Source organism: Myotis myotis, unplaced genomic scaffold, assembly GCF_014108235.1.
Source record: "Myotis myotis isolate mMyoMyo1 unplaced genomic scaffold, mMyoMyo1.p scaffold_m19_p_23, whole genome shotgun sequence".
Taxonomy (NCBI): Eukaryota; Metazoa; Chordata; class Mammalia; order Chiroptera; family Vespertilionidae; genus Myotis; species Myotis myotis.
In genome coordinates this window covers 6,780,540-6,804,695 of record NW_023416328.1, presented here as the reverse complement: position 1 = coordinate 6,804,695, position 24,156 = coordinate 6,780,540, and the positions used below count along the sequence as shown (strand labels likewise).

The 24,156-nt window shown below is 55.7% G+C and overlaps 1 protein-coding gene across 1 annotated transcript in view; it reads left to right on the top strand.

Moving 5' to 3' along the window:
* Positions 1 to 958: 958 nt before the first annotated feature.
* Positions 959 to 24,156, top strand: part of ADAMTS17 (ADAM metallopeptidase with thrombospondin type 1 motif 17) — an 89,273-nt gene continuing 66,075 nt past the window's right edge. Inside the window, exons 1-5 of the mRNA XM_036355797.1 lie at positions 959 to 1,124; positions 1,519 to 1,892; positions 9,895 to 10,060; positions 19,513 to 19,685; positions 23,172 to 23,255. Of these exons, the coding sequence (XP_036211690.1) occupies positions 1,046 to 1,124; positions 1,519 to 1,892; positions 9,895 to 10,060; positions 19,513 to 19,685; positions 23,172 to 23,255 (876 nt within the window). The 5' untranslated portion in view covers positions 959 to 1,045. The remainder of the gene's footprint in view (positions 1,125 to 1,518; positions 1,893 to 9,894; positions 10,061 to 19,512; positions 19,686 to 23,171; positions 23,256 to 24,156) is intronic.

The following is a 24,156-nucleotide window of genomic DNA, read 5'->3' as shown; positions in this document are numbered from 1 at the left end:
GTGACCATCCTTGCCCTTGTGCCATTGCTTCTCCATGGTAGTTAACCAGATGGGAATTACAGAGTTGCTGGGTGTATGCATTTTAAATTTTACTACCGATTGCCCAGTTATTCTTTAAAGTGGCTGCGCCAGTTTACACTCCCACCCATGGGCACAAGCGTGTCCTCTCCGATTCGCGATGTTTCCCAGCTCTTTACTTTTGCGCAGTCTGGTTGCTGTCTAGTTGTTGCTTTAGTCTCCATGCGTCTGTTAGTGGACAATGACTCCTTCAGCCTGACTCCAGTGGCAAAAGCACTTGTTCTCCTGGCTGCTACTCACCGGCTTTCAGTGGCAGGCCTTTGAGGTGGCTCTTTGGCCAACAAAAGCTGCACCAAAAAGCTCACCATGACATCTCTCCATCTGTAAGAGGGTGTGGCCATACCTGTTCGCTGGCTTCTGTGAGGATAAAGACAAAGGGTTGTGTGCAGGGTTTGGATAAATACTGGTATGTTGGATGTAGGCAGCAGTCAGGTGCAAACACAGGTGTGCAAGAAAGTGCCCCCATCCAGATGCAGAGAGAAACGCGCTTTTAGGGGTGACACGGTTGGCCAGGACGCTTTCCAGACTGTCGTCTTGTGCAACTGGGGCGATAGGGTCAGGGGATTTCAAAAATGAGGATAAACTCTTAAGATTAGAGACTTCCCCATGGTGATCCCTCAAGGTGTCCCCTCCTGGGTCCTCCGGGGTCGCGCGCCACCTGGCGTCCGGTCTCCGCCACTGCCCAGAAACCACGTGTAAGAAAGTGCTTACAACCTAACAACACACCCTGGTTTGGACCCGTCCTAGCCAATAGGCGAGGGGGAGGCGGGGCCGGGGAAAGCAAGCGCCCAATCACCTCCTGCTCTCTGAGGAGAGGGCGGGGCTTCGGGTTTACCACGTTGGGTTTGTCCGCAGCGCTAATTACTTTTTCCAGAGGCAGGAGGAGGGTTTCACTCCGGCTGGCGCCGCCGCCTCGCGCGCTCCTGCTCCGCCGCGACCATCCGGGGGGTTGCTCCTCCCAAGTACCATGTGTGACGGCGCCCTGCTGCCTCCCCTCGCCCTGCCCTTGCTGCTGCTGCTGGTTTGGGGACTGGACCCGGGCACAGGTAGCGCCCCCTCTCCCGCCGTCCTTCGCCGGTGCCTCTCGCGACCCCCTTGCTTCTGCCCTCCCGAGGCATCCCGGCGGCCCGCGCCCGCCCGTGCAGCGCTGCTCGGGCGGCGATCGGCTGACAGCGCCCAGGCCGACGAGGCGCAGGCCGCAGCCGCAGCCGCAGGATGGGGTTCCGAGCCGGGCGGCCGCGCGGGAGACCTTCCCCGGGTGGTCGGGCCCGGGCGGAGGCGCTGGCGGGCACGGAGGCGCCGAGGCGAGGGCCGGGCAGAGCGCGCCCGCTCGGGGTCTCGCTGTCCGGGTGCTGTCGGGACCCGTGCGCGACGGGTGGCCGGCGGGAGAGCGGGCGGGCGGGCCCCGCCGCGCTGACACGTCTCCTCTCTCCCCCTCAGCTGTCGGCGACGCGGCGGCCGACGTGGAAGTGGTGCTCCCGCGGCGGGTGCGCCCGGACGACGTGCACCTGCCGCCGCTGCAGCCCGGGGTCCCCGGGCCCCGACGGCGGCGGCGGCCCCGCGCGCCCCCAGCCGCCCCGCGCCCCCCGCCCGGCGAGCGCGCGCTGCTGCTGCACCTGCCGGCCTTCGGGCGCGACCTGTACCTGCAGCTGCGCCGCGACCTGCGCTTCCTGTCCCGCGGCTTCGAGGTGGAGGAGGCCGGCGAGGCCTGGCGCCGGGGACGCCCCGCCGAGCTGTGCTTCTACTCGGGCCGCGTGCTGGGCCACCCGGGCTCCCTGGTCTCCGTCAGCACCTGCGGCGCTGCAGGCGGCCTGGTACTGCCCCCTCCTCCGCGTCTGCCCCGCAGTCTGTCGAGGCGCAGGGGGTGGTCCTCCAGGAGGGCTGGGGTTCGGGTGGGGTGGGGCTGCTCTACCGCAGACGCAGGGGGGTGCGTCTCAGCCCGCCTGGCAGTACCTGGCAGGCCCCAGACAGAGAGGCGCACTTGGCCAGGTGTAGCGAGTGCGCTATCTGCACGTATGCACTCCATGGGGCACACTTGCTGGTGTCTGTCTTGCCTCTTCTTGGCTGTGGGGATGGGGTGGTGGGCACTCATTCCCCTCCCTTCTGTTCCTTTGAGACCTCTGTGCACGGAAGAGGGAGTCTGGGGGCTCCCGGGCGGGCCACTAACCCACTCTGATTAGTTGTGAACCAGGAGGGAGAGGGTGCTCCTACCCTGGTTCACGACAAGTGGGCATTTGTGGGGCATCCACCCTGAGCCAGGCCCGAGGAGTGCTGACCTTGCACATAAGATTCTCCCTGTCTCCTGTGGCCATAGCTCTTCCTCTGTCCACAAGACGCCGCCCCGCTGCACAGGAGGCACCAGTACGCCAAGGGGATGGGAGGTTCTTGTGCACCTGCCTGGACACCCAGTGGTGACTCAGGTGCCCAGCCATGTGCTTCTCAGCTCTCGGTGCCCCGAGGAGTGCACATGGCTGGCAGATGGGCTGCCCCCAGCAAGCCTGGCAGAGGCTCAGGGCATGAACCACACAGCTGCTTCTCTGTCTATTGCCATGCCTGGCTGCCGGGGAAGCAGTTTCTTGTTTTTATTTATTTTTTATGGACTTCAAGAGGAAGGGAGAGAGAGAGAGAGAGAAACATCAATGATGAGACTCATCAATTGTCTGCCTCCTGCACGCCCCCTACTGGGGATGGAGCCCGCAACCCGGGCATGTGCCCTGACCAGGAATCGAACAGTTCATAGGTTGATGCTCAATCACTGCGCCACACGGGCTGGGCGGGGAAGCAGTTTTTGACATCGTTGTGTGCTGCCCTTCCCAGGCACAAGGAGCTGCTTCCCCCACCTTGGGCTTATTTGGTTGCAGCTTCTAGAATTCCCTCGCCCTTCCTCACGCTGCCACAAAGCCGGACAGCCTGGGGTCCAGGTTCCTATGAAAATTCTGTTTTCTTCTGAGCAATGTCGGGGACCCCGGGGTGGGGAATGTCCTAGGACTGGCATTCGCCAGTGCCCCAGTCTGGATGTTTCTGTGTCCTGCTCTGAATGTGATCTCCTTTTACTCAGCCAGGAGAAATTGATTTCTTGGGTTCAACCAGGAAAATGGACCGTCGGCGGAGGGGGCAGAGAACGCGGGCTGTGGGCGAGGAGGGTTAAGTCGGAGCGAGAAAGGCCCCGGTCGCGGTAGGCCTGGGGTCAGGGCCGGATCACGTTCTGGGAGGGACTGGAAGGCCCACATCATTTTTGCTGTTGTTGCCAAAGTGTTTAAAGTCTAGGTCACATCCCTGTACTGTACATGGAAACATCTGAATCCCATTTGCTGCGGTTTAGTGAGTTTCTGTAGAGGTCAGAGTTTAGACTTCTCGGTGTAAAGTTTCCAGCGAGTAGCTAGCTATCTGCGGAGGAGACGGGGGTGGAAATCTGGATCGCATCGGTTTAAATCCCCACCGAGCGAGCAAGGGAGCAAGGGAGCGCGCTGGGCCCTGTACAGATGGCATCTGAGCCATGAGAGTTCATGTCAGTCCTCCAGGCTTTCGGGGCTGCCCTTCCCTCCGGCGCCATGTGAGGGCGCTGTGCTTTAGATAAAGGAACAGGGCCAACAGGCTGAGCTGGGCCCTGCCAGCGGCGGGTGGACCTCTTCGACCAGAGATTCTAAATTCCTGCCCGGCCGTCGCTTCTGTTGTTTAGTCTGCCCTGTTCCTCCCGTCCCTGTGAGCTGGATGCTGGGCCCTCCTTCCTGATGTGCACTCTGGCCGGAGGCAGGAGGGGACGGACAGCCTGAGGACTTGGAGGGGACAGTAGCCTGAGGACTTGGTTTGCAAGGTGGTCCGGACGCACGGAGAAGGGAAAGAAGTGGGGAGTAGGCTGACCAAGGGTGCATGGCGCCCCGCGCTTGAGACAGCCCAGGCGGGTGGGCACCTGACAGTCCCTCTTGACCGTGGTGGAAGCACTGGGAGGTGGAGACCTGGCGTGTGCATGTATGTGTGTACGTGTGCATGGCATGTGTCAGGACAAGGCGTGGGAGATGGGCAATGCCATGCAGATAAATCTTGGTGGCCATAGAACCAGGTAGAGCGGGGCTGGCCCACTTCATCTGTAAAAGGCCGAATAGCAACTATTTTAGGGATTGCGGGGCCCCATGGTCTCTGTTGCACCTACTCAGCGAGAAAGCAACCACAGAGGGTAAATAAACAAATGGAGAGTCAATAAAACTTTATGGGACGATGTTGAGTATCAAGGAAATGGTGCCACATCTAACGTCCCCGCAATGGCTCAGGGGGCAGGGGCGGGAGACGCAGGCCTGTTCTGCTGTGTGGACTCCTCCGTGCCGTCTGTCTCCTGTGCCGTTTTGTTGTTGTTGTTGTTAATCCTCACCCAAGGATATTTTTCCATTGATTCTTCGAGAGAGTGGAAGGGAGCGGGAGAGACAGAGAGAGGGAAACATCGCCGTGAGAGAGACACATTGACTGGTTGCCTCCTGCATGCGCCCCCACCAGGACTGGGGATAGAGCCTGCAACCGAGGTTCCTGCCCTGCCCTTGACCCGAATCGGGCCCAGGACCCTTCAGTCTGTGGGCCGACGCTCTACCCATTGAGCTAAACCGGCGAGGGGTACAGTGAGACTAGATCCTCCCTTCATTGTTTAGGGGCCTGAAGCGTAAACCTGCCCCCCACCTTCTGTGCTCGCCAGCGGGCACAGGTGTGGGCCTGTGGTGTCTCCTCTCTCTGCGTCTCATTTCGGAAGGCTGGGCAAGCCGTGTGCGCTGCTTGGAGCTGCCGAGACCCCCGGCTCAAGTCTTCGCTGTTTTCTGTTTATGCGGCTCCGCTGTATTTACATTTCCGAGAGTCCACGGAGGTGGCGTAAGGTTTTGGAAGCGTGTCTGTAGCTGTGTCATTTCAAAGCCATGACGTTCGCGCCTGGGAGGAAGGTATTTCCTGCCCCAAATAGTTGACGTCAGTTTGGACCCGCCGCCGCCCGTGAAGAGGACCAGATCGCGGGATGCCAACGGGGCCGGAACCCGGTTCAGCTTCCCGGGATTGGCAGCGGAGACGGAACTCCAAGGTTGGACTGAGTGTCTGTGCCGCTTGTGGGAAGAGAGGGGGGGACTGCTACCCCTGCCCGTGAGGACACAGTGGGAGGAGGGGGGGCCCTGCCTGCAGGGGCAGGCAGCCGAGCAGTGACCCTGCTGCTGCCGATGAACGCTGACAAACTGGATAGTCCACGCGTCAGGCTCTGTCCCCTCCTTCGTGGCCAAGGCTGGGCTGCCAGGGCCGTGCTGTGCTTGAGATGCTGGAACCAGCCCGGACACCCGGGAGCTCTGGGCTGCGGGAGGTTAAGAAGCTGGGCCCATGCCCTAGCGGGTGTGGCTCAGTGGCTAGAGCGTCGGCCTGCAGACTGAAGGGTCCAGGGTTCGATTCCGGTCAAGGGCATGTACCTTGGTTGCAGGCTCGATCCCCAGCTCTGGTCAGGGCACGAGCAGGAGGCAACCAATCGATGTGTCTCCCTCACATCGATGTGTCTCTCTCTCCCTATCTTTCCCCCACCCTCCCAGTCTCTCTCTCAAAAAAATCAGTGGGAAAATATCCTCGGGTGAGGATTAATAACAACAAACAAAAAGTTACCAGACTCCGGATTGCTTAGAAAATTGCCTGCTTTTTCATGCAACACCACATGGCCAAATAGAGCAGCAGCGGAAATTCGTCTTGGCAAAAACTCTATGGTGCGGGGACCATTTGGAAGGGAGCAAGTAGACCAAACTGCACGATCACACGCCGTGATATTGGTACAGGTGTCGGGAAGGGGCCTCGTCCCGGGTGACTCATTGATGAAGATTACTTACCTGCGGGCAGCATAAACATACTTGCAAGACGCAAAGCCCATTGTTGGAAGCTCCGTGAAAAGAGATAGTTGAGTGGCGGCGAAGGAACGGAAGAGGAAGGCAGAGGACAGTTTGTGGAATTTGGAAGGACGGAGGGACAGAAAGGGAAGAACTTGGACCAGAGAATCCAAAGCTTTCTCTGCAAAGACGCCCCCGTGGCCTTGAAGTGACCTTGTCCGCCCGCCACCGCTCCGGGGCGTCGGGCTGCCCGTGACCGTCACCCAGGGCACGTAATGAGATTCCCTCGTTTGAACTTTCGCTTTGTTGGCAACGTCTTGGAAAAGAAAACGGAGCTGGAGACGGGATGATGAACTGAAGGCATCGCAGACGGATCGCATTCTTGGAGTTCATTTCCTGAACTCTGAGCCGCTGCAGCTGGCCGACCTCGGATGTGTCCAGCGGGAGAGGTTTTTGCAGCCAGAGCCTCAGAGGGCCTCGCAGAGCCACCGGTTAACCTCTCCCTGCGCACGGATGCGCAGTCATGTTCTTGTTCTTTTTTTTAAAAAAAATATTTTTATTGATTTCAGAGAGGAAGGGAGAGGGAGAGAAGCATCAGTGATGAGAGAGAATTATGGACCGGCTGCCTCCTGCGCGCCCCCTACTGGGGATGGAGCCCGCAACCTGGGCATGCGCCCTGACCAGGAATCGAACCGTGACCTCCCGGTTCATGGGTCAATGCTCACCCACGGAGCCACGCCGGCCAAGGCACGTTCCTGTTCTTCAGGAAATGAGACTGCACGGCCGGCCGTCAGGGGCTGTGATCTGAGAGCGAGTCCCTTAGCTGCTCGTGGAGAGGCCGTGGGCGAAGCCTGTGCAATCATTGAGTGAGAGCTGGCCGCCAGGCCTGGGAGACACGTCTCTGCTCCTGCCCCACAGGCCGTTCCCAGGCCTTCCCAGTTATAAATCAGCCAGGCAGCCAGCATTGTTGACAGCAACCGGCTCACTGTCACACACCTGCCAAGCGCAGGCCGCTCTGGTCGGCTCCCATCCAGCCTCTGAGAGAGGGGGGGAGAGATGCCAGCCGTTCCTCAGAGGGTGGGCCAGGTTCGCCCAGGACAAAGGTGTGGTGGAGCCTGCAGGCAAGGATTGGGGCTGAAGGGGGTGGGTCTCGGGTTCTAAGACCGGGTGAAGGCCAGGCCCATCCCGAGATGAGGGCCCGTGAGTCGGCTGTGGGATCGGGATGGGAGGTGGTTATTCTAGGAGATGGTGGGAGCTGAGGGGAATGGACAGGTGTGTGGAGTAGGTGAGGCCGGGCCCTGGATGCCCACCCGAGGCATTTGGAATTCACCCAGGAGCCGTGGTTCTCATCCTGGCGCTGGCATCCGACTTCCCCCGGAAGACTTGTTCCCTGGTGGCGAGGCCCCAACCCGCCCGAGAGCTGGAATTCCTGGCAGGGTCCCAGGTGCTGCTGCTGGCCTGGGACCTCGTTTGGGGGATCGCTTGCCTGGGGCAAGGAGGAGCCTTTCTGGCTATTGGCGTGGGAGTCTCTGGTGATAGCAGTGGCGTGAGGGGACGCAGAGAAGGTAACAAGCCAGGATGTGGGACCCTCCAAAAAGACCTTATAAAGCAGCGGGGCAGGTGTGGCTCAATGGCTGAGCATCGACCTATGAACCAGGAGGTCACGGTTCGATTCATGGTCAGGGCATATGCCCGGGTTGCGGGCTCGATCCCCAGTAGGGGACTTGCAGAAGGCAGCCGGTCTGTGGATCTCTCTCTCTCCCTGTCCCTTCATCTCTGAAATCAATAAAAAAAATATATTTTTAAAAAAGAAAGACCTTCTAAAGCAAAACCTCCCCTCGGGGCTAGGCCGCGTGTTGGCACCCGTAGGATTTCTCACCGAGGTCAGATTCTCTCTGTATCAAGTTCCATTGGAACTACCTGCTCACGGGCCTTGTGAATGGAGAACCCGGGGAAGAACAGATCCGACCTGGCTTGGAAAGGGCTAGACCCCAGGCGACCTTTGACCTCCAGCCGCCTGAGCATTTCTGGAAGAGTCCATCCAGCCCCTTGTTAGAGTTGAGTGCCTCCTCCAGGGGGTGCAGGGCTCGTGCGGGCGGGACCCATCCCATGGCCCCTGCCGTACCTGCTTTCTGTACCTGTGGGCCCCCCGCAGCCCACCGCTGCCTCCCCCCGTCTGCTGCTCTGGTCTCCCCGAAGTACCTCCCGCTCGAGTTGCAACTTCAGGGGAGAGGCACGCAGGCCGTGCTTCCCTGCGGGTCACGCACCGCCAACTATAAGAGTTTTATTTGGGCCATAAAATCTCTGAGTTGTTCTTGGCAGACGTTCTAATGAATGAGAGACCTTGACATCTGCTCAGAGCCGTCCATATGGTCTCACCCTGTGCGTTGAGGACGGAAGGTTGTCGGCGATCGGGTGGGGCGATCCGATTGCCTTGCGGAAGGTGGAGGGGTCTGCTTCGCGAGGCCGGAGTGAGGTCCCAGCTCGAGACGTGGAGGAATCGCTGTGTGGTGGGGGGCGGCCGAGCGTCTCAGAGTGTCGTCCCCCCGATGGCAGTGGCAGTATCGCTTGGGGACCTGTCAGGTGGGCACGTTCTGGGTTCCACCCAGACGTTCAGGGGACTTTGGAGCTTGAGGCGCGCTAGTTTAGTGTGTCATTGCTTTTAGACAAAGGGGTGGGGCAGAGAGAAGGAAGGATCCTGGAGAAGGAGTGTGTCCCAATTCGGGGAACAGTTCTACACATCGTGTGTGTGTGTGTGAATTAATATTCAGTCTATTAAAGCAGCGGTTCTCAACCTGTGGGTCGCGTCCCCTTTGGCAGTCGAACGACCCTTTCACAGGGGCCGCCTAAGACCATCCTGCGTATCAGATATTTACATGATGATTCATAACAGTAGCGACATTACAGTTTTGAAGTAGCAACGAAAATAATTTTATGGTTGGGTCACAACAGGAGGAACTGTATTTAAAGGGCCAGAAGGTTGAGAACCACTGTATGAAAGCGACTGATGAAAAAATCCTAGTTCTTACATTTTTCATTCAATTTACAAAGCCTGTTTCATTGATCATCCAGCAACTCTTGGCAATCCCCTTTCTAGGGGGCTTTGAAGAATTTTGGGCCCCACTTACAAATTTGGTGATTAACAGCTTTTCTACCCTTCACACTGTGTTTAGAAATCTAACATATTCAGTTTCATTTTTAGGTTCTTTGTTTGGTTAAAAAACAAGCCCTCGGCCCTGGCTGGCATGGCTCAGTGGCCAGGGCATCGGCCTGTAGACGGAGGGGTCGCAGGTTCAATTCTGGTGAAGGGTACATGTGTGACCGATTCCGTCCTCTATTTAATTCTAAATATCCCCACGGGGGAGATCCATTTTCTCATTAAGGACAGAATTGTCATTCATTCCCAACACGTTTGGGGTCTCCTCCTCAGGTAAACTTTTGGGGATGGTTTTAAAAATTATTTTAAAAATCAAGTTTGGCCTGGCCAGTGTGGCTCAGTTGGTTGATTGTCATCCTGTGCACCAGAAGGTTGCTGGTTCGATTCCCGGTCAGGGCACATGCGGGCGTATGCGGGCGTGATCCCCAGTAGGGGGCGTGTAGGAGGCAGCCGATCAATGTTTGCTCTCACATAGATGTTTCTCTCTCTCTCTCTCTCTCTCTCTCTCTCTCCCTTCCCCTTCCTTTCTCTCTAAAAATCTTTTAAAAATCATATTTGTTTTTTTTCAAATTTGCTTATATTAATAAATACATATTTCATAGCACGCCTGGAAAATGGGTGCTGCTGCAATATTGCTTGGACCACCCACAGCTGCGGGTGGGATGCCTCAAGGCACACACAGGCTCCTCCGCGGGCTCCGGACGCTGGGCCACCTGCTAAGAGAAAGCCCAGTTGTGGGAACCAGGCCTTGCTGCCCCTGGGCTGCTGGGTCCCGGGCGAGTGTGAACGAGGGTGACCGACATCTGTGTTTTGTGTGTTTTTTCCGGGCAGGTCGGCCTCATCCAACTGGGGCAGGAACAGGTGCTCCTCCAGCCCCTCAACAGCTCCCGGGGCCCGCACGGCGGCCGAGAACACCTGCTCAGGCGCAAATGGTCCCTGGCACCCAGCCCCTCCGCCCAGGCCCAGGCCCCGGGCCCGCTCTGCCAGGTGCTAACAGGTGAGTCTGGAAGACGGGACGACCGACTCCCATTTGGCGCCATCGCACATCCCCTGACCCACCCCCCACGGTGTGTCCCCACCTGCAGCGGAGTCGCGTGAGCTGTGCCTCTCTTTGAGGGCGACTTGGTTATTTAGAAATGAGCCCTGCAGCTCCGCCCAGCCGTTTGGAGCCGTCCTGACCCTGCCAGGTGGTGGTCCCCCCCTTAGACTAGGAGGCACGGGAGCTGACCGCGCTGGGTCAAGGTCATCCCTGCCACCCCGGGGAGCTCCGAGTGGTGGACGAAGAGAGAATGCCACCAAGCATTAGGGCTTTGCTCTGATCCTTCCCACACGCTCACAAAAGCAGGGAGGCTGGACCTCAGGGTAAAATCACTGGAAACTACCAAGTACCATGATGTCCTAGGGCAGTGATGGCGAACCTATGACACGCGTGTCAGAGGTGACACGCGAACTCATTTTTGTGGTTGATTTTTCTTGGTTAAATGGCATTTAGATCTATAAAATAAATATCAAAAATATAAGTCTTTGTTTTACTCTGGTTGCACATATCAAAAAATGTCTATATGGGACACGGCACCAGAGTTAAGTGAGGGTTTTTCAAAATGCTGCCACGCCGAGCTCAAAAGGTTTGCCGTCACTGGCCTAGGGCAAGCCCGTTGAAACCTTTCCCCTCCCCTCAAACCCACACCGTCCACGGCTGGTCACGTTGCGCGTGGGATGCTGGGCCGCTGGCCCGCTGCCCTCCTCGGCAGGGGCGTGACGCGAGGATCGCTGACAAGACGATAAACTGCGCTGGCGTTTGCATTTCTGTCCCTGCGGTTGGAGTGGAGGCATCCTTTGGAGGATGTTCTGTTTAGCCTCCAACAAAGGAAATGAAACCATTCACAAAAGCAGGGCGGGGAGGATGTGCTGGAAACCAAGGCAAAACAAGAGCAGTCATGCAAAGGTGCAGAGAGCAATTCCTGAGGTGGCTTGGAAAATAACCTCCCCCACGTCTCACCTCCCTGGGCTCCGCCGTGCGTGCCGGAGAGACGGGCATATTGGAGGCCCTGCCCCGGGGGGAACGCAGACCAGGGAGAAAGGTGCATGTTTTGCTTTGGGTCCTTCTTCCTTTGCCCCGGGGTCTCGGTGAACTTGGTTGCTCCGTTGAGAAGGACAATGGCCGCTATTAATAGGCTTATCATCAGCATCGAACCTTGGGAGTTTAGCAACAGGGAACATTGATTTATTACTGAGGCGCCAGCGACTGGCATTGTTGGAGTTTCCCGGAAGGGTGAATCAGAGGGACCCAGCTTTTCCCACGGGAATGGGGTCTTCATGGCTGCACGTGGTGGCCAGGGATGTCCCTGGGCCTGGTCCTTAAGGCTGTGTTACCCCAGCCGGGACCATGGCGTGGGGGTGGCCAGCTGGCTCATGCCGGTGAGGGGGTCGGATAAGTCTTCCTCCTCCAGGAAGCACTGGATTGACCTGTGAGTAGGGGCAGGTAAGCCGCCATGCTCTCCAGGGGCAAAGAGGGGCTGATACAGTCAAGGCCAGCTGGAGGGAACCACTGAGCTTACATTTCTTTTTTTTTTTTAAAGATATTTTTACTAATTTCAGAGAGGAAGGGAGAGGGAGAGGGAGAGAGAGAGATAGAAACATCCATGATGAGAGAGAATCCTGCATCGGCTGCCTCCTGCACACTCCCTACTGGGGATCGAGCCCACAACCTGGGCACGTGCCCTGACCGGGAATTGAACCGTGACCTCCTGGTTTCTAGGTCGACGTTCAACCACTCAGCCACGCCGGCCGGGCTGAGCTTGCATTTCTCGCAGTCCTTGGGGCTCCCAGAGAGGAGACAGGCTGATCCTATTTCGGTTATAGCTCCTTATTTTTAGGGCCTTATAAACCGATTCATAAAATATCACTCCAGTTTGGAAGGTTGGGACTTGGCATGAGAATGTGGAGTCTGTGGGAGCCCTTTTCCCCCTTTGGGTGAGAGCGTGCGTTTCTGAAGGTTTTTTGGCCACTCTCAACAACTGAAATGGGACTTGGGCTCTTTGGAAATGTTTTTTGATTTTTTTTTTTTTTTACGTGGTTATTTTTAGTTGAAAACTCTCTGTCTTCTGTGGCTATTTTCATGTCTCCTTTCAGATCTGGGGTAGAGTCTTCATTTCGCATGGTCTCTCGCGAGCATCTGAATTCCGTCTCCTCCTGCTCCACCCTGGTAGATGGGACATGTCATGGGAGAGCCAGAGACTCAAATAATAAAACCACTTTATGCTACGAGGCACTATCACCATAGGACTCCTGCCCTGGCCTGTGACTCAGTGATTAGAGCAGTGGTTCTCAACCTTCTGGCCTTTTAAATACAGTTCCTCATGTTGTGACCCAAACATAAAATTATTTTCGTGGCTATTTCATAACTGTAATGTTGCTACTGTGATGAATCGTCATGTAAATATCTGATATGCAGGATGGTCTTAGGCGACCCCTGTGAAAGGGTTGCTCGACTGCCAAAGGGGTCGCGACCCACAGGTTGAGAACCGCTGGATTAGAGCGTCGGCCCGCGCACCAAAGGGTGGCAGGTTCGATTCCCGGTCAAGGGCACCTACCTGGGTTTCAGGTTTAACCCGAGTGTGGGAGGTAACCAGTCGAAGTCTCCCTCTCACATCGATGCTTCTCTCTCACATCAGTGTTTCTCTCTCTCTGTCTCTCCCCCTTCCCTTCCACTCTCCCTAAAAATCAATGGGAAAAATTGATTCCCATTGAATCCTCCCTCCGGCGAGGATTCACACACACACACCCCCGGACTCCTACATGTTTTGTGTGGTGGAGAGCTCATTAGAACACGTCCGACAAAGGTAACCTCAGAGGAAGGCATCACGGTCCTTAGCCATCTAAGTTCTGTCCTGATTGTTCTTGTTAAATACATGCAGCTATTTTGTAATATCGCCTGGTCCATGTATAGCATTAACAAGTGATTATAGTCAGTGTCTAGGAAATACAGTGACTGTTGAGAGATTGTATATTGCTGATTTACGCAAGAATTTGCGTGTGTGTGTGTGTGCGTGCGTGTGCGTGCGTGTGTGTGTGTGTACGCTGTCGTAAATAATCGGTTGGAGCTTGTGCTTTGTATCCATTAAGATTCATGTGGTTGGAAATGACAGAGATCAAACTGGCTTCAACACTGATGACATCCTGCCACGGGCTCACGGAACTGAGGCTGGCGCTCAGGGAAGGCTTGGCCAGACCGGGCTTCTTGGCAGCTGTTGGTTTTTTTGTGTTTTTTTTTTTTTTAATGTTTTTATTGATTTCAGAGAGGAAGGGAGAGGGAGGGGGAGAGAGAGAAGGAAGCATCAGTGATGAGAGAGAACCATGGATCGGCTGCCTCCAGCACGCCCCCCACTGGGTATCAAGCCCACAACCTGGGCACGTGCCCTGACCGGGAATCGAACCGTGACCTCCTGGTTCCTAGGTTGATGCTCAACCACGGAGCCACGCCGGCCGGGCTCCTATGGCACATATTTCATAACGATGTTTCCTCCAGAAGCCTGAGCGATCGCAGTCACTCCGTCGTAATCCTGTGTTTTTCCCCTTTCCGTTGTCTTTTGGGCGTATTCTCCGTGAGAACACAGAAAAAATCAGTCTAGGGCAAGCACCCTGGCCCTCTTCTGGAGTATTCCCATTGCTTGATTGAGAAAGAAAATCGAAAACTCAAGCGTGGAGACAGAAAGGAAAAGCACACCCAGCCCTGTGTGTGTGTGTGTGTGTGTGTGTGTGTAGTGTGTGTGTGTGAGAGAGAGAGAGAGAGAGAGAGAGAGAGAGAGAGAGAGAGAGAGAGACTGCCGTTCCCCCAAGCAGAGAAATTGGACGCGAACTGTGTTATCTTTTCCCAGTCCTCTCCTGGGCTGTTATGCAACACCATGCCCCCCTCCCTCCACCCCCTCAAATAACTCTAAGCAGAGCCGGCCTCCAGCTTCCACAGGAAAATCTCTCTCGGAGCTGCGGGCAGACGGGCCCAGAATGCAGTTGATGATTTCAAGTGCGCGCTGGCCGGGACCGTCCAGGTGGCTGGAGGAAGCTCCTGGCAGCCCGACCCGCCCTGAGGCAGGAGAGGAAGAGGAATCGTGGTCCCGGGAGGCACAGGCCAGGCCCCGGCCGGGTGGCCGAGGTGCTGACTTCGTGTTCCAGGGCCGGCGGGGGTGGAGCGCGGCCCCTGCCAATTCCCGCAGAAGCGTCTGATTTTTGAATCAGCGGCGGCCCCCTTCCCGCTCCCTCCGAGGGGGAGAGCTGGAGGGAATGAGGGCCTGGGCTGGGGAGCCTGCCCGCCTCCCTCCCAGCAGGAGGCCTACGGCCGGAGGGTCCGACACGCGGAGGAAGAGAAGGGAGCAGACACCCTGTTAGCAGTGAGACGCTTTGCTCTTTCTAAGCAATGCCTTTCGGGTTGCTTTTTTTTTCTTTCTCCACCACAAACGGTCTGGCTTGCTCAGTCCACTCATTTCTCATGGAAACGCCCAGGAGGGAAAAAAAAAAAAAGGCTCGTCAGGACATCTGCTGCCCAGTGTTCTTGGGCGGCCTCCAGCCAGGAAGGCAGTGGTTCGCCCTGCAGGCCTCCCTCCAGGGCAGCGGGCGATGTCTGCTGCCCGACCAGACGGGGAATTCGCTCGCCACGACGGGGATTGGGTTGCACACTCTGCCTTCAGCCCAGACCTTTCTCAGGCCATTAGCAAGTCATGGATCAGATCCCGCGTCTCGGGGGTTGGGTCAGAGCTAGACGGTGAACTAAAGCCCGCCCAATGGGGCAGGAATATCAGGCGTCACTGGTGGTCGGCAGGGATTGGAACCGCCTTCATGGTGGGAACCTGCTGGGAAGGGCCAAAGCCCCCCAGGTGGGGACACCGGGAGACCCCACCCAAACCCGCCATGGGCATCGTCGCCACACCCCTGCTCAGGGACACTCGGGTGGGGGAGGCGAAACGGGGCTTTGCTTCTTCCCAAGGAGACGCCGTTATTTATTGATTGTTATTATTATTTTAAAAGACATTTTTATTGATTTCAGAGAGCAAGGGAGAGTAGGAGAGAGAAGCATCAGTGATGAGAGAGAGAATCCTAGATCGGCTGCCTCTGGCACGCCCCCTACTGGGGATCGAGCCCGCCACCTGGGCCTGTGCCCTGACCGGAATCGAACCCTGACCTCCTGGTTCCTAGGTCGCCTGACATTCAACCATTGAGCCACGCCGGCCGGGCGAGACAGGTGTTATTTAGAGACAGAACTCAGAGGCCATAGCTCAGGAACTCTTAATGGAGCCTGGACTTGGCCTCCGGGGCCCTCGCAGACATAGCAAGTGGTTTTTTTTGTTTGTTTTTTAAATATATTTTATTGATATTTACAGAGAGGAAGGGAGAGGGATAGAGAGTTAGAAACATCAACGAGAGAGAAACATCGATCAGCTGCCTCCTGCACATCTCCCACTGGGGATGTGCCCGCAACCCAGGTACATGCCCTTGACCGGAATCGAACCCGGGACCTTTAAGTCCGCAGGACGACGCTCTATCCACTGAGCCAAACCGGTTTTGGCCATAGCAAGTGTTCTTGGTGCCAATGTTTAAAGAAGTACCACTTTCTCCCAGAAGAGAAACTCTAAGCCAGTGGTTCTCAACCTTCTGGCCCTTTAAATAAAGTTCCTCATGTTGTGACCCAACCATAACATTATTTTCGTGGCTACTTCATCACTGTCATGTTGCTACTGTGATGAATCGTCATGTAAATATCTGATATGCAGGATGGTCTGAGGCGACCCCTGTGAAAGGGTCGTTCGACGGCCAAAGGGGTCGCGACCCACAGGTTGAGAACCGCTGCTCTAAGGCATCCCCGCCAAGGCCGGATGCTGCTGCTTTTCCGACTGCTCTGCGGAGTCCTCTGACCTCCTGTGCCTGTCGGGGACCTCCTGGCTTTGACTCGGGGGCGCCTTTCCTTGCGCGGGGCTGACCGTGGGCAGGGGCCGGCCAAGCGTCTGGGTGTCAGGCCTGCTCTGCCCTGGGGGCAGGGGGTCCTCTGAGCCACATCTGGACGGCGGGTTGGTTCCCTTTGGGGCACGGCTTAACCACATTTCAGTGTTGAGTGTTTGGAGCCGCACTGGGGCCGAGGCCTCAATTAATTTCTGTCAGGGGCCTGCTTGGCTTGGCCTCTGAGTTTGAAAAACTGCCCTTTTCTGTATAGATGGCCGCTTCTCAGTGGTCTTGGCTGTTGTGGTGATGTGAGCGTTCGCCTTTCATACCCTCCAGGGAAATGCCTGCCCCCAAATCTCCCTCCATTTCCCTCCCTGGTGCCCTTCCCCTAATGAAGACGGAGGTTTTGCACTTGAATGTCGGCAGAAATAGCACGGGTGTTCTTTTTTAAATATATATTTTTAAAATATATTTTTATTGATCTCAGAGAGGAAGGGAGAGGAAGAGACAGAAACATCAATGATGACGAGAATCATGGATCGGCTGCCTCCTGCACGCCCCACACTGGGGATGGAGCCCACAACCTGGGCGTGTGCCCTCACCAGGAATTGAACCGTGACCTCCCGGTTCATAAGTCGATGCTCAACCACTGAGCCACGCTGGCCGGACTGCTTGCAGTATTTTATATACATGAGTTATCTAGCACTTAAACATTCGCGTACTGCCTTCTACTTTCAGTCCCAAAAACGGGAACATTATTTGTCACAGAACAAACTTAAACTTCTTTCCTCCTTAAAGACTTATTCTAACTTCAGTAAAGTTGCATTATCTGTTCTGAAAACAAATGTTGTGCATCGATAGCTAAAGGGTTCTCGGGGAAAGATTTCCATCCGTGCAGAGCAGCTTGCCAAATCTTTTGTGACTCCCCGTCGGTCAAAGCCACGCAGGCCACGAGCGTCAGAAAGACCGGCCGACCTTCGCTACAGAGAAGCCTGGTGCTTCTGTGACTGGCTATAGAAACTGCGAACTCCCACGAGGGAAGGTTCTGGTAACAAACAAAATGTAACCAGGAGTCAAAAACGATGTTGCTTGCGTCTGGCAGATACATCAGCCTGTTTTTCTGAAATGCTTTTATCCCTGGAAAGTTGTTGTGCATACCAAAAAAGGAAGGGTTTCTAGCCCAGACGGAACGCACGAGAGCAGCCTACCGTGTGCTTGACTGGACAAAGGCGTGCAAAACACAGAAAAGCGGACTACGCATAACTAGCTCCACTCCTTCCTAAAACGTGGGCTTCAAGTATGGTTACGTTTTGGGGGTGTTTTTTTTCCCCCCCTGGAAATTTATTTTTCCTTCCGTCGAGTCTCTATTGCTTTATGGAAATGAAATGGAGGATTTCTTCTTCTTCGATCTGCCCTGCTCAGAAATCTCTCTCGTTGGTCTGAGGTGGAGGTGGGAGGAGCAGATCAGCCGCCTTCCTACCTGGGACACGGGAGGAACCAGGGCCTGCTCATGGTGGGGCGGGCGTGGGAACGTCGGACCCGCAGGCCATATAAGGCCCGACAACTCATTTGGTCAGGCCCTGCCAAGGCATTAGGGGTGACTAATTTTTTTACAATATGTTTTTTATTGATTTCAGAGAGGAAGGAAGAGAGAGAGAGAGAAACATCGATGATGAGAGAGACTCATGGATCAGCTGCCTCCTGCAAGCCCCCTACAGGGAATGGAGCCTCTGCAACCTGGGCATGCGCCCTGACCGGGAATCGAACCGTGACCTCCTGGTTCATAGGTCGATACTCAGCCATTGAGCCACACTGGCCGGGCTAGCAGGCTAATTTTTCAGTGGCTCCTTTTGTATGGCCCACAAAGGATGTTATAAACGTTCAAATGGCTCTTGGCAGAAACAAGCTTCCCCACCCCTGGTCCAGATGGTCCCCTGTACTGGGGCAGTGCCTCGCACACAGTGCTTCTCAGTTAGTATTTGCTGGCTGAAGGGCTCTCTTTCCACCTCCCCCACAGGCAGCAGTGCCTGGCTGCTTGGTCCCTCTGTGGCCATGACCATGAGTGGGAAGGTCAGGTGGGGCCAGCTCAGCTTTGCTGCCCCTGGTCCTGCTAGTGCCAAGGGTGGGGTCTGAGTCATACCTCCTGCCTAGTGTGAGTGCTGATTTTTTAAAAACATTTTTATTGCCCTGGCCGGTTTGGCTCAATGGATAGAGCGTCGGTCTGCAGACTCAAGGGTCCCGGGTTCGATTCCGGTCAAGAGCATGTACCTTGTTTGCGGGCACAAACCCAGTGGGGGGCGTGCAGGAGGCAGCTGATCGGTGTTTCTGACTCTCTGTCCCTCTCCCTTCCTCTGTAAAAAATCAATAAAATATATTTAAAAAAATATTTTTATTGATTTCAGAGAGGAAGGGAGAAAGAAACATCAGTGATGAGAATCATTGATGGCAAGCGCTGATTTTGGACTTCAAGATTGATCGGTTCTTTATTTGGGATCTTAACTAGACAAAAAAAAAAACCACACAAAAAAACCCAAAAAAACAAAACAATCACAAAACTCTTATTTTGCACCTTTCTTTGTAAGGAATTTACATGCAAAAGATGCCTTTTATGAAAACGACTTGGCCTTGGGCAAAGTTATTTAAAGAATTCATCCTTGGAGAGCAAAACTTATTTTTTTTTTCCTTTTTGAAAAAAAAGAAAAAGAGAAGAGAAGGCCGTTCTCTCTCAAGGATGCAGGGTTTCTGCAGCTGCCGGAAAGTTCCCCTGGCTGGGAGCTCTTCCCAACACGTGGAGCCACCGTTTCCAGGCGAAAACAGGGTGTTTTTCTACAAACTGACCCTTTGCTTTGGCTGAAGGGAAAAACAGTGATCAGAGAAGAATTTGGGAGGCCTGAGAACTTTATGTAAGTCTGTGTGTGTGTGCAAACTTCAACCCGCCACCTAGAGCCCGGCCGGTGTGGCTCAGCGTCTACTCATCCAGGCAGTGAAACTGATGACCTAGCAACGTCCATCTCTGTTGTTCAGCGAAGGCAGGCGACCTGGATGTGACACAGGAATACACCGTTTCCAGGCAGGGGACAGCTTTTAGATCATCTCGGGCCTGGCCTGCGTGGCTCAGTGGTTGAGATCCACCTAGGAACCGGGAGGTTACCAGTTCGATTCCCGGTCAGGGCACATGACTGGGTTGTGAGCTCAGTCCCCAGTAGGGGGCATGCAGGGGGCAGCCCATCGATGATGCTCTCTCATCACTGATATTTCTCTCTCTCTCTTCCTCTCTGAAATCAATAAAAACATATTAAAAAAAAAAAAAAAGCCTGGCTAGATCCGCATCACTGACTTCGCTAGGCCCCCTCCCACACCGGTGAGCGGGCCTGGCTCCCCTGTGACTGTGCAGACCCCTCACTGGCCGGTGGAGCGTGTCCTTTCTCGCAGGGAGGCTCCGTGGAGGCCTGCTCCGTGCTCGGGATTGGGAATCGCGCCGCCACCAAGGACTGCACTCACGCCTTCCTTGTTTTCTAGAAAAGAAGAAGCCGGGGAAGGGCGGGCCGTCGCCGGACTGGCGGGAGCGGAGGAGCGCCATCCGGCTCACCAACGAGCACACAGTGGAGACCCTGGTGGTGGCCGACGCCGACATGGTGCAGTACCACGGGGCCGAGGCCGCCCAGAGGTTCATCCTCACTGTCATGAACATGGTGAGTCCTGGTGGGTCCCCAACCAGGCAGCCTGCATCCTCATCTCCTCCGTTCAGAGGGAGGCAGGCCCACACAGCCTGTGATCCCTGGGGGGCTGGCGGGTGTGCCCATGGTGGATGGCGCTGTTTGACCGCCTGGGTCTGCATGGTGAGGGGGCCCTGCCCACCACTCCTTTTGGAAGCCATCCAGGACCCTTGCTGTGTGGGGGACCCATCCCCTGGGATTAAGAGCCCAGTGAGCCCTGTCCCTGCACTCCCTGCTCTGAGGAGTCCAGTCTAGTAGGAGGAATCGAGATCAAAATTTAATGCAAAACAGATCCTGCCCAGCTGGTGTGGCTCAGTGGTTGAGCATCGACCTACGAACCAGGAGGTCACGGTTCGATTCCCTGTCAGGGCACATGCCCAGGTTGCAGGCTCCATCCCCAGTAAGGGATGTGCAGGAGGCAGCCGATCCATGATTCTGTCTCATCACTGATGTTTCTCTCTCTCTCCCTCTCCCTTCCTCTCTGAAATCAACACAAATATGTTAAACAACAGCAACAGCTACAAAAACAACAAAAACAGGTCCTGCTGTGCGCAGCGAAGCCTGGCTGGAAGCCGGGGTCCTCCGATGCGTGGAGTCTCCCTGTCTGTGTTGCCTTTTGTGTCTGGACCCTGGGGTCGCTCCCACCTTCAGGCGGTTGTGGAGGAGGCTGCGGTGAACGTGGGCGTGCAGATAACCCGCCTGAGCCCCTGCCGCCGTTTCCTTTTAGGGATTTGCCCAGCGGTGGGATCGCTTTTGCTAACTCCTCGTGCTGCGCGGCCCTGGTTTCTGAGAAGGGTTCTGTCTTTCCTGTGCCGAAACCTGGTCGCCCTGGTGGCTGGGTAATGACCGGTTGTGGCCTCTAGTCCCCCCAGAGGAAGCCCAGACAGCGGGCTGGGGGCCTGGCCCCGCTCCCGACTCCTCCATCTGCAGATAATTTCATCTCATTTATTTCTTCTTAAATTGTCTGGGTCACGAATGCAAGGAATAAACCTTCATTACAACAACGGAAGTAGGCATAAGACAAAGCTCCTATTTTTATGTTTCTTTTATAATTTTTCTTTTTTAAAAAAAAAATATATTTATTGATTTCAGAGAGGAAGGGACAGGGAGAGAAATAGAAACATCAATGATCGGCTGCCTCCTGCATGTCCCCCACTGGGGATCGAACCTGCAACCCCGGGCATGTGCCCCGACCGGGAATCGAACCTCCACCTCCTGGTTCCTAGGTCGATGCTCAACCACTGAGCCAAGCTGCCGGGCCTGCTTTGTGTTTTAAAAGATCCCTCCGCCTGGCTCTTATCCAGGGACCTGCTCTGAGCTCTGTGTCCCCAACAAACCATCACCTGCCCAGGCCCACGCAGAGGGGAAGCCTCTTGCCAGCCATCCTGGGGGTCCCCCAGCGGGAAGCGCAGAGAGAGGGGGTGCTGTGTCCCCGGCTTTCGGCTTCCCACGGTTTTCCAAATGTTGCCTAGTGTCTTTTTCCACACGTAACTTGCTTTTCCTGCGGTTGGGGCGGGGCGCGGTGACACAGGAGCAGGGATATTCTAAAGAACAAATCTTAGCCGGGGCCGGAGAGCCGACAGCAGCAGGCCTGGGTCTGGGCAGCCCCGTTGGAAAATGGGCCCCTGGACAGAGCGTCAGTTGTTCTCAGCTTCCTTAACAACCACCGGCAGAGTGAGACGCCGACGCGTTCCAGGCAGGTTCCGCGCGGAGGGAAAATGACATCAATTTTACTCAGTGACCAGGCGGAATGGATAAGCGGCCTCTCTCTGGCAACCAGAGAGGTCAGCGTGGTGTGTGAGTACCCCTGGTCCTCATACCCTGCGGCCTCCCGGAGGGGAGGGGGTGCTTGTTAAATGCAGCCGGCGGGGCCCAGCCCAGGGTCTCAAGCCATAGGCCTGGCCCGGGCTCCAAGTCCCCAGGTGATGCTGGGGCTGCTGCTCCAGGGACCCCACAAGAGGTGCTGTGGGAGGAAACACCCCCTCCTGTTTGGGGTCCGAATGGCGCCGTAATTGCAGAGTGTCACTCTCAGTCCCCAGATGCCCCTGGGGAGGCCCTGATTCACACAGGTAGGGGGTGCTGTTGTGAAAACCCCTCTTGGGTCCGGCCGGTGTAGCTCAGTGGTTGAGCGTCGACCTGTGAACCAGGAGGTCACGGTTCGATTCCCGGTCAGGGCACATGCCCGGGTTACAGGCTCGATGCCCAGTAGGGGGGTGTGCAGGAGGCAGCCGATCCATGATTCTCTCTCATCATTGATATTTCTCTCTCTCTCTCTCTGCCTCTCCCTTTCTCTCTGAAATCAATAAAAAACGTATGTTTAAAAATCAGGTCTGTAGGCAGACATTTCCCCTCAGCGTGCCCCGTCCAGGAGAGCAGGTGTGGGAGCCCGACCACAGCTAATGTGCCTGCCCCCTGGCGGGAGCTGCCCACGTTCCCACAGGCCCAGCAGAGTCCAGGGCCGACGCACAGGCCCGTCCTGGCAGCCGGTCCGCCAGACGGAAATCGGACAACAGCCACCACACACAAAGCAGCGGGCCGCGGAGACATGGAACCGAGTCTCCCGGCTGTTTTTTCCCATGGAAATTCCTGCTCAGGACAAGTCTGGAGGCAGCGTCCATGCGATGTTTGGAGAGACACCTGGCCGGGCAGGGAACAGCGCGCCCGGCGTCTGGAAATTCTGTCTCGGGCGCCCAACGCCGGCTGCGCCCTGGCGAGTGGTCAGAGCCCGGCTGCAGCTGCCACATTGCCTTGGCAGCCTGGGGGGGCCCAGCTGGGCGACGTGGGGACACGGCCAGGGAGGGGCAGACGGGGACGGAGAAGCAGCAGGTGACAGGGGCCCCTGGGGAGGAGCTGTTCACTGGCCTAGAGGGTTTTTTTTTTTTTTTAAATATTTTTTTCTTGATTTCAGAGAGGAAGGGAGAGGGGGAGAGAGAGAGAGAGAAACATCAATGATGAGAGAGAATCATGGATGGGCTGCCTCCTGCAAGCCCCCTACTGGGGGTCAAGCCTGAAACCCGGGCATGTGCCCTGACCGGGAATCAATCATTACCTCCTGGTTCATTAGGTCGAAGGTCAATCACTGAGCAACACCAGCTGGACTAACCATTAACTTTTAATTAATATATTTTTTAATTAATAGAACTTATACTTTATGATGGATAAATACATGAATTTATAGTTTATTCATTTACATTTTATGTTTTAGTTTTATAGAATAATTGAACGCATAGAGGGTTCCCATAACGTTTCACCGGTTACTAACTTCTAACAACGTACTAATGCGTTGGTTATAACTAAAGGATCAATATGGGTCCCATTATTCACTAGAGTCCATCGTTGGCTCTGATTTCCATGGTTTTTACCTAATAGCTCTTCTCTGTTCTAGGATCCCATCCGGGATACCATGATATTTTTAAAAAAATGCTTAGATTGACCTCTTTCTTTCCTTTTCTCTCTGGATAGGTTTACAATATGTTCCAGCACCAGACCCTGGGGATCAAGGTGAACATCCAGGTCACCAAGCTCGTGCTGCTGCGACAGCGCCCTGTGAGTCCCTGAGCGCCGCACACAGGGAATGTCCCGGGTCTGGCAGCTCCGTAGGAGCCCAGGGGGTTGTCTGGCTCATCCAGACTCCCGGGCTCTGCAGGTGGCATCAGTGTGCCCGGGGCCAGGGACCCGGATGTCCGGGGAGAGGAGGACACATGCCGTTCCTGGAAGCTGGGGGTGCAGCCGTCCGCTTAGAATCTTGAGGACACCCTGAGCAGGGGCCTGAGCGCCCCCCTCCTCCGCCCGGCACGTCTCAGCAGAGCAGACCGTGGTGGCGGCGAGGTCTCTGGCACCACGGCCGCCCTCCTGTCGCTCTCCCTGAGCTTCAGCACGTATTTGGAGTCACCGTGGCATCGCCCTCGGGTGTTTTGGTCGAGTGCTTCCCTGGGACACTCCCACGGCCAGGCAGGGAGGGTGACGGGGAGGGGCCGATGCTTGGTGGGCGCATGCCGTTCAGTTTACCGAAAAGAGCACTTGTCCTTTTTTTATTTTTAACATATTTTTATTGATCTCAGAGATCAATGTCTTTTATTGGTTTTGAGAGAAAGAGGAAGGGAGAGGGGTAGGGAGAGAGAAGCATCGATGAGAGAGGAACATCGCCGATCGGCTGCCTCTTGCACGCCCCCTGCTGTGGATTGAGCCTGAAACCTGGGCATGTGCCCTGACCAGGAATTGAACTGGCAACCTCTTGGTTCCTGGGGTGACTGATGCTCTACCACTGAGCCACACCAGTCGGACAAAGAACACTTTTCTTTAATAACATAGTCTGGCCCTGGCCGGTGGATAGAGCGTCGGCCTGCAGACTGAAGGGCCCCGGGTTTGATTTCGGTCAAGAGCACGTACCTCGGTGGCAGGCCCGATCCCCGGCCCTGGTTGGGGCACGTGTGGGAGGCACCCAATC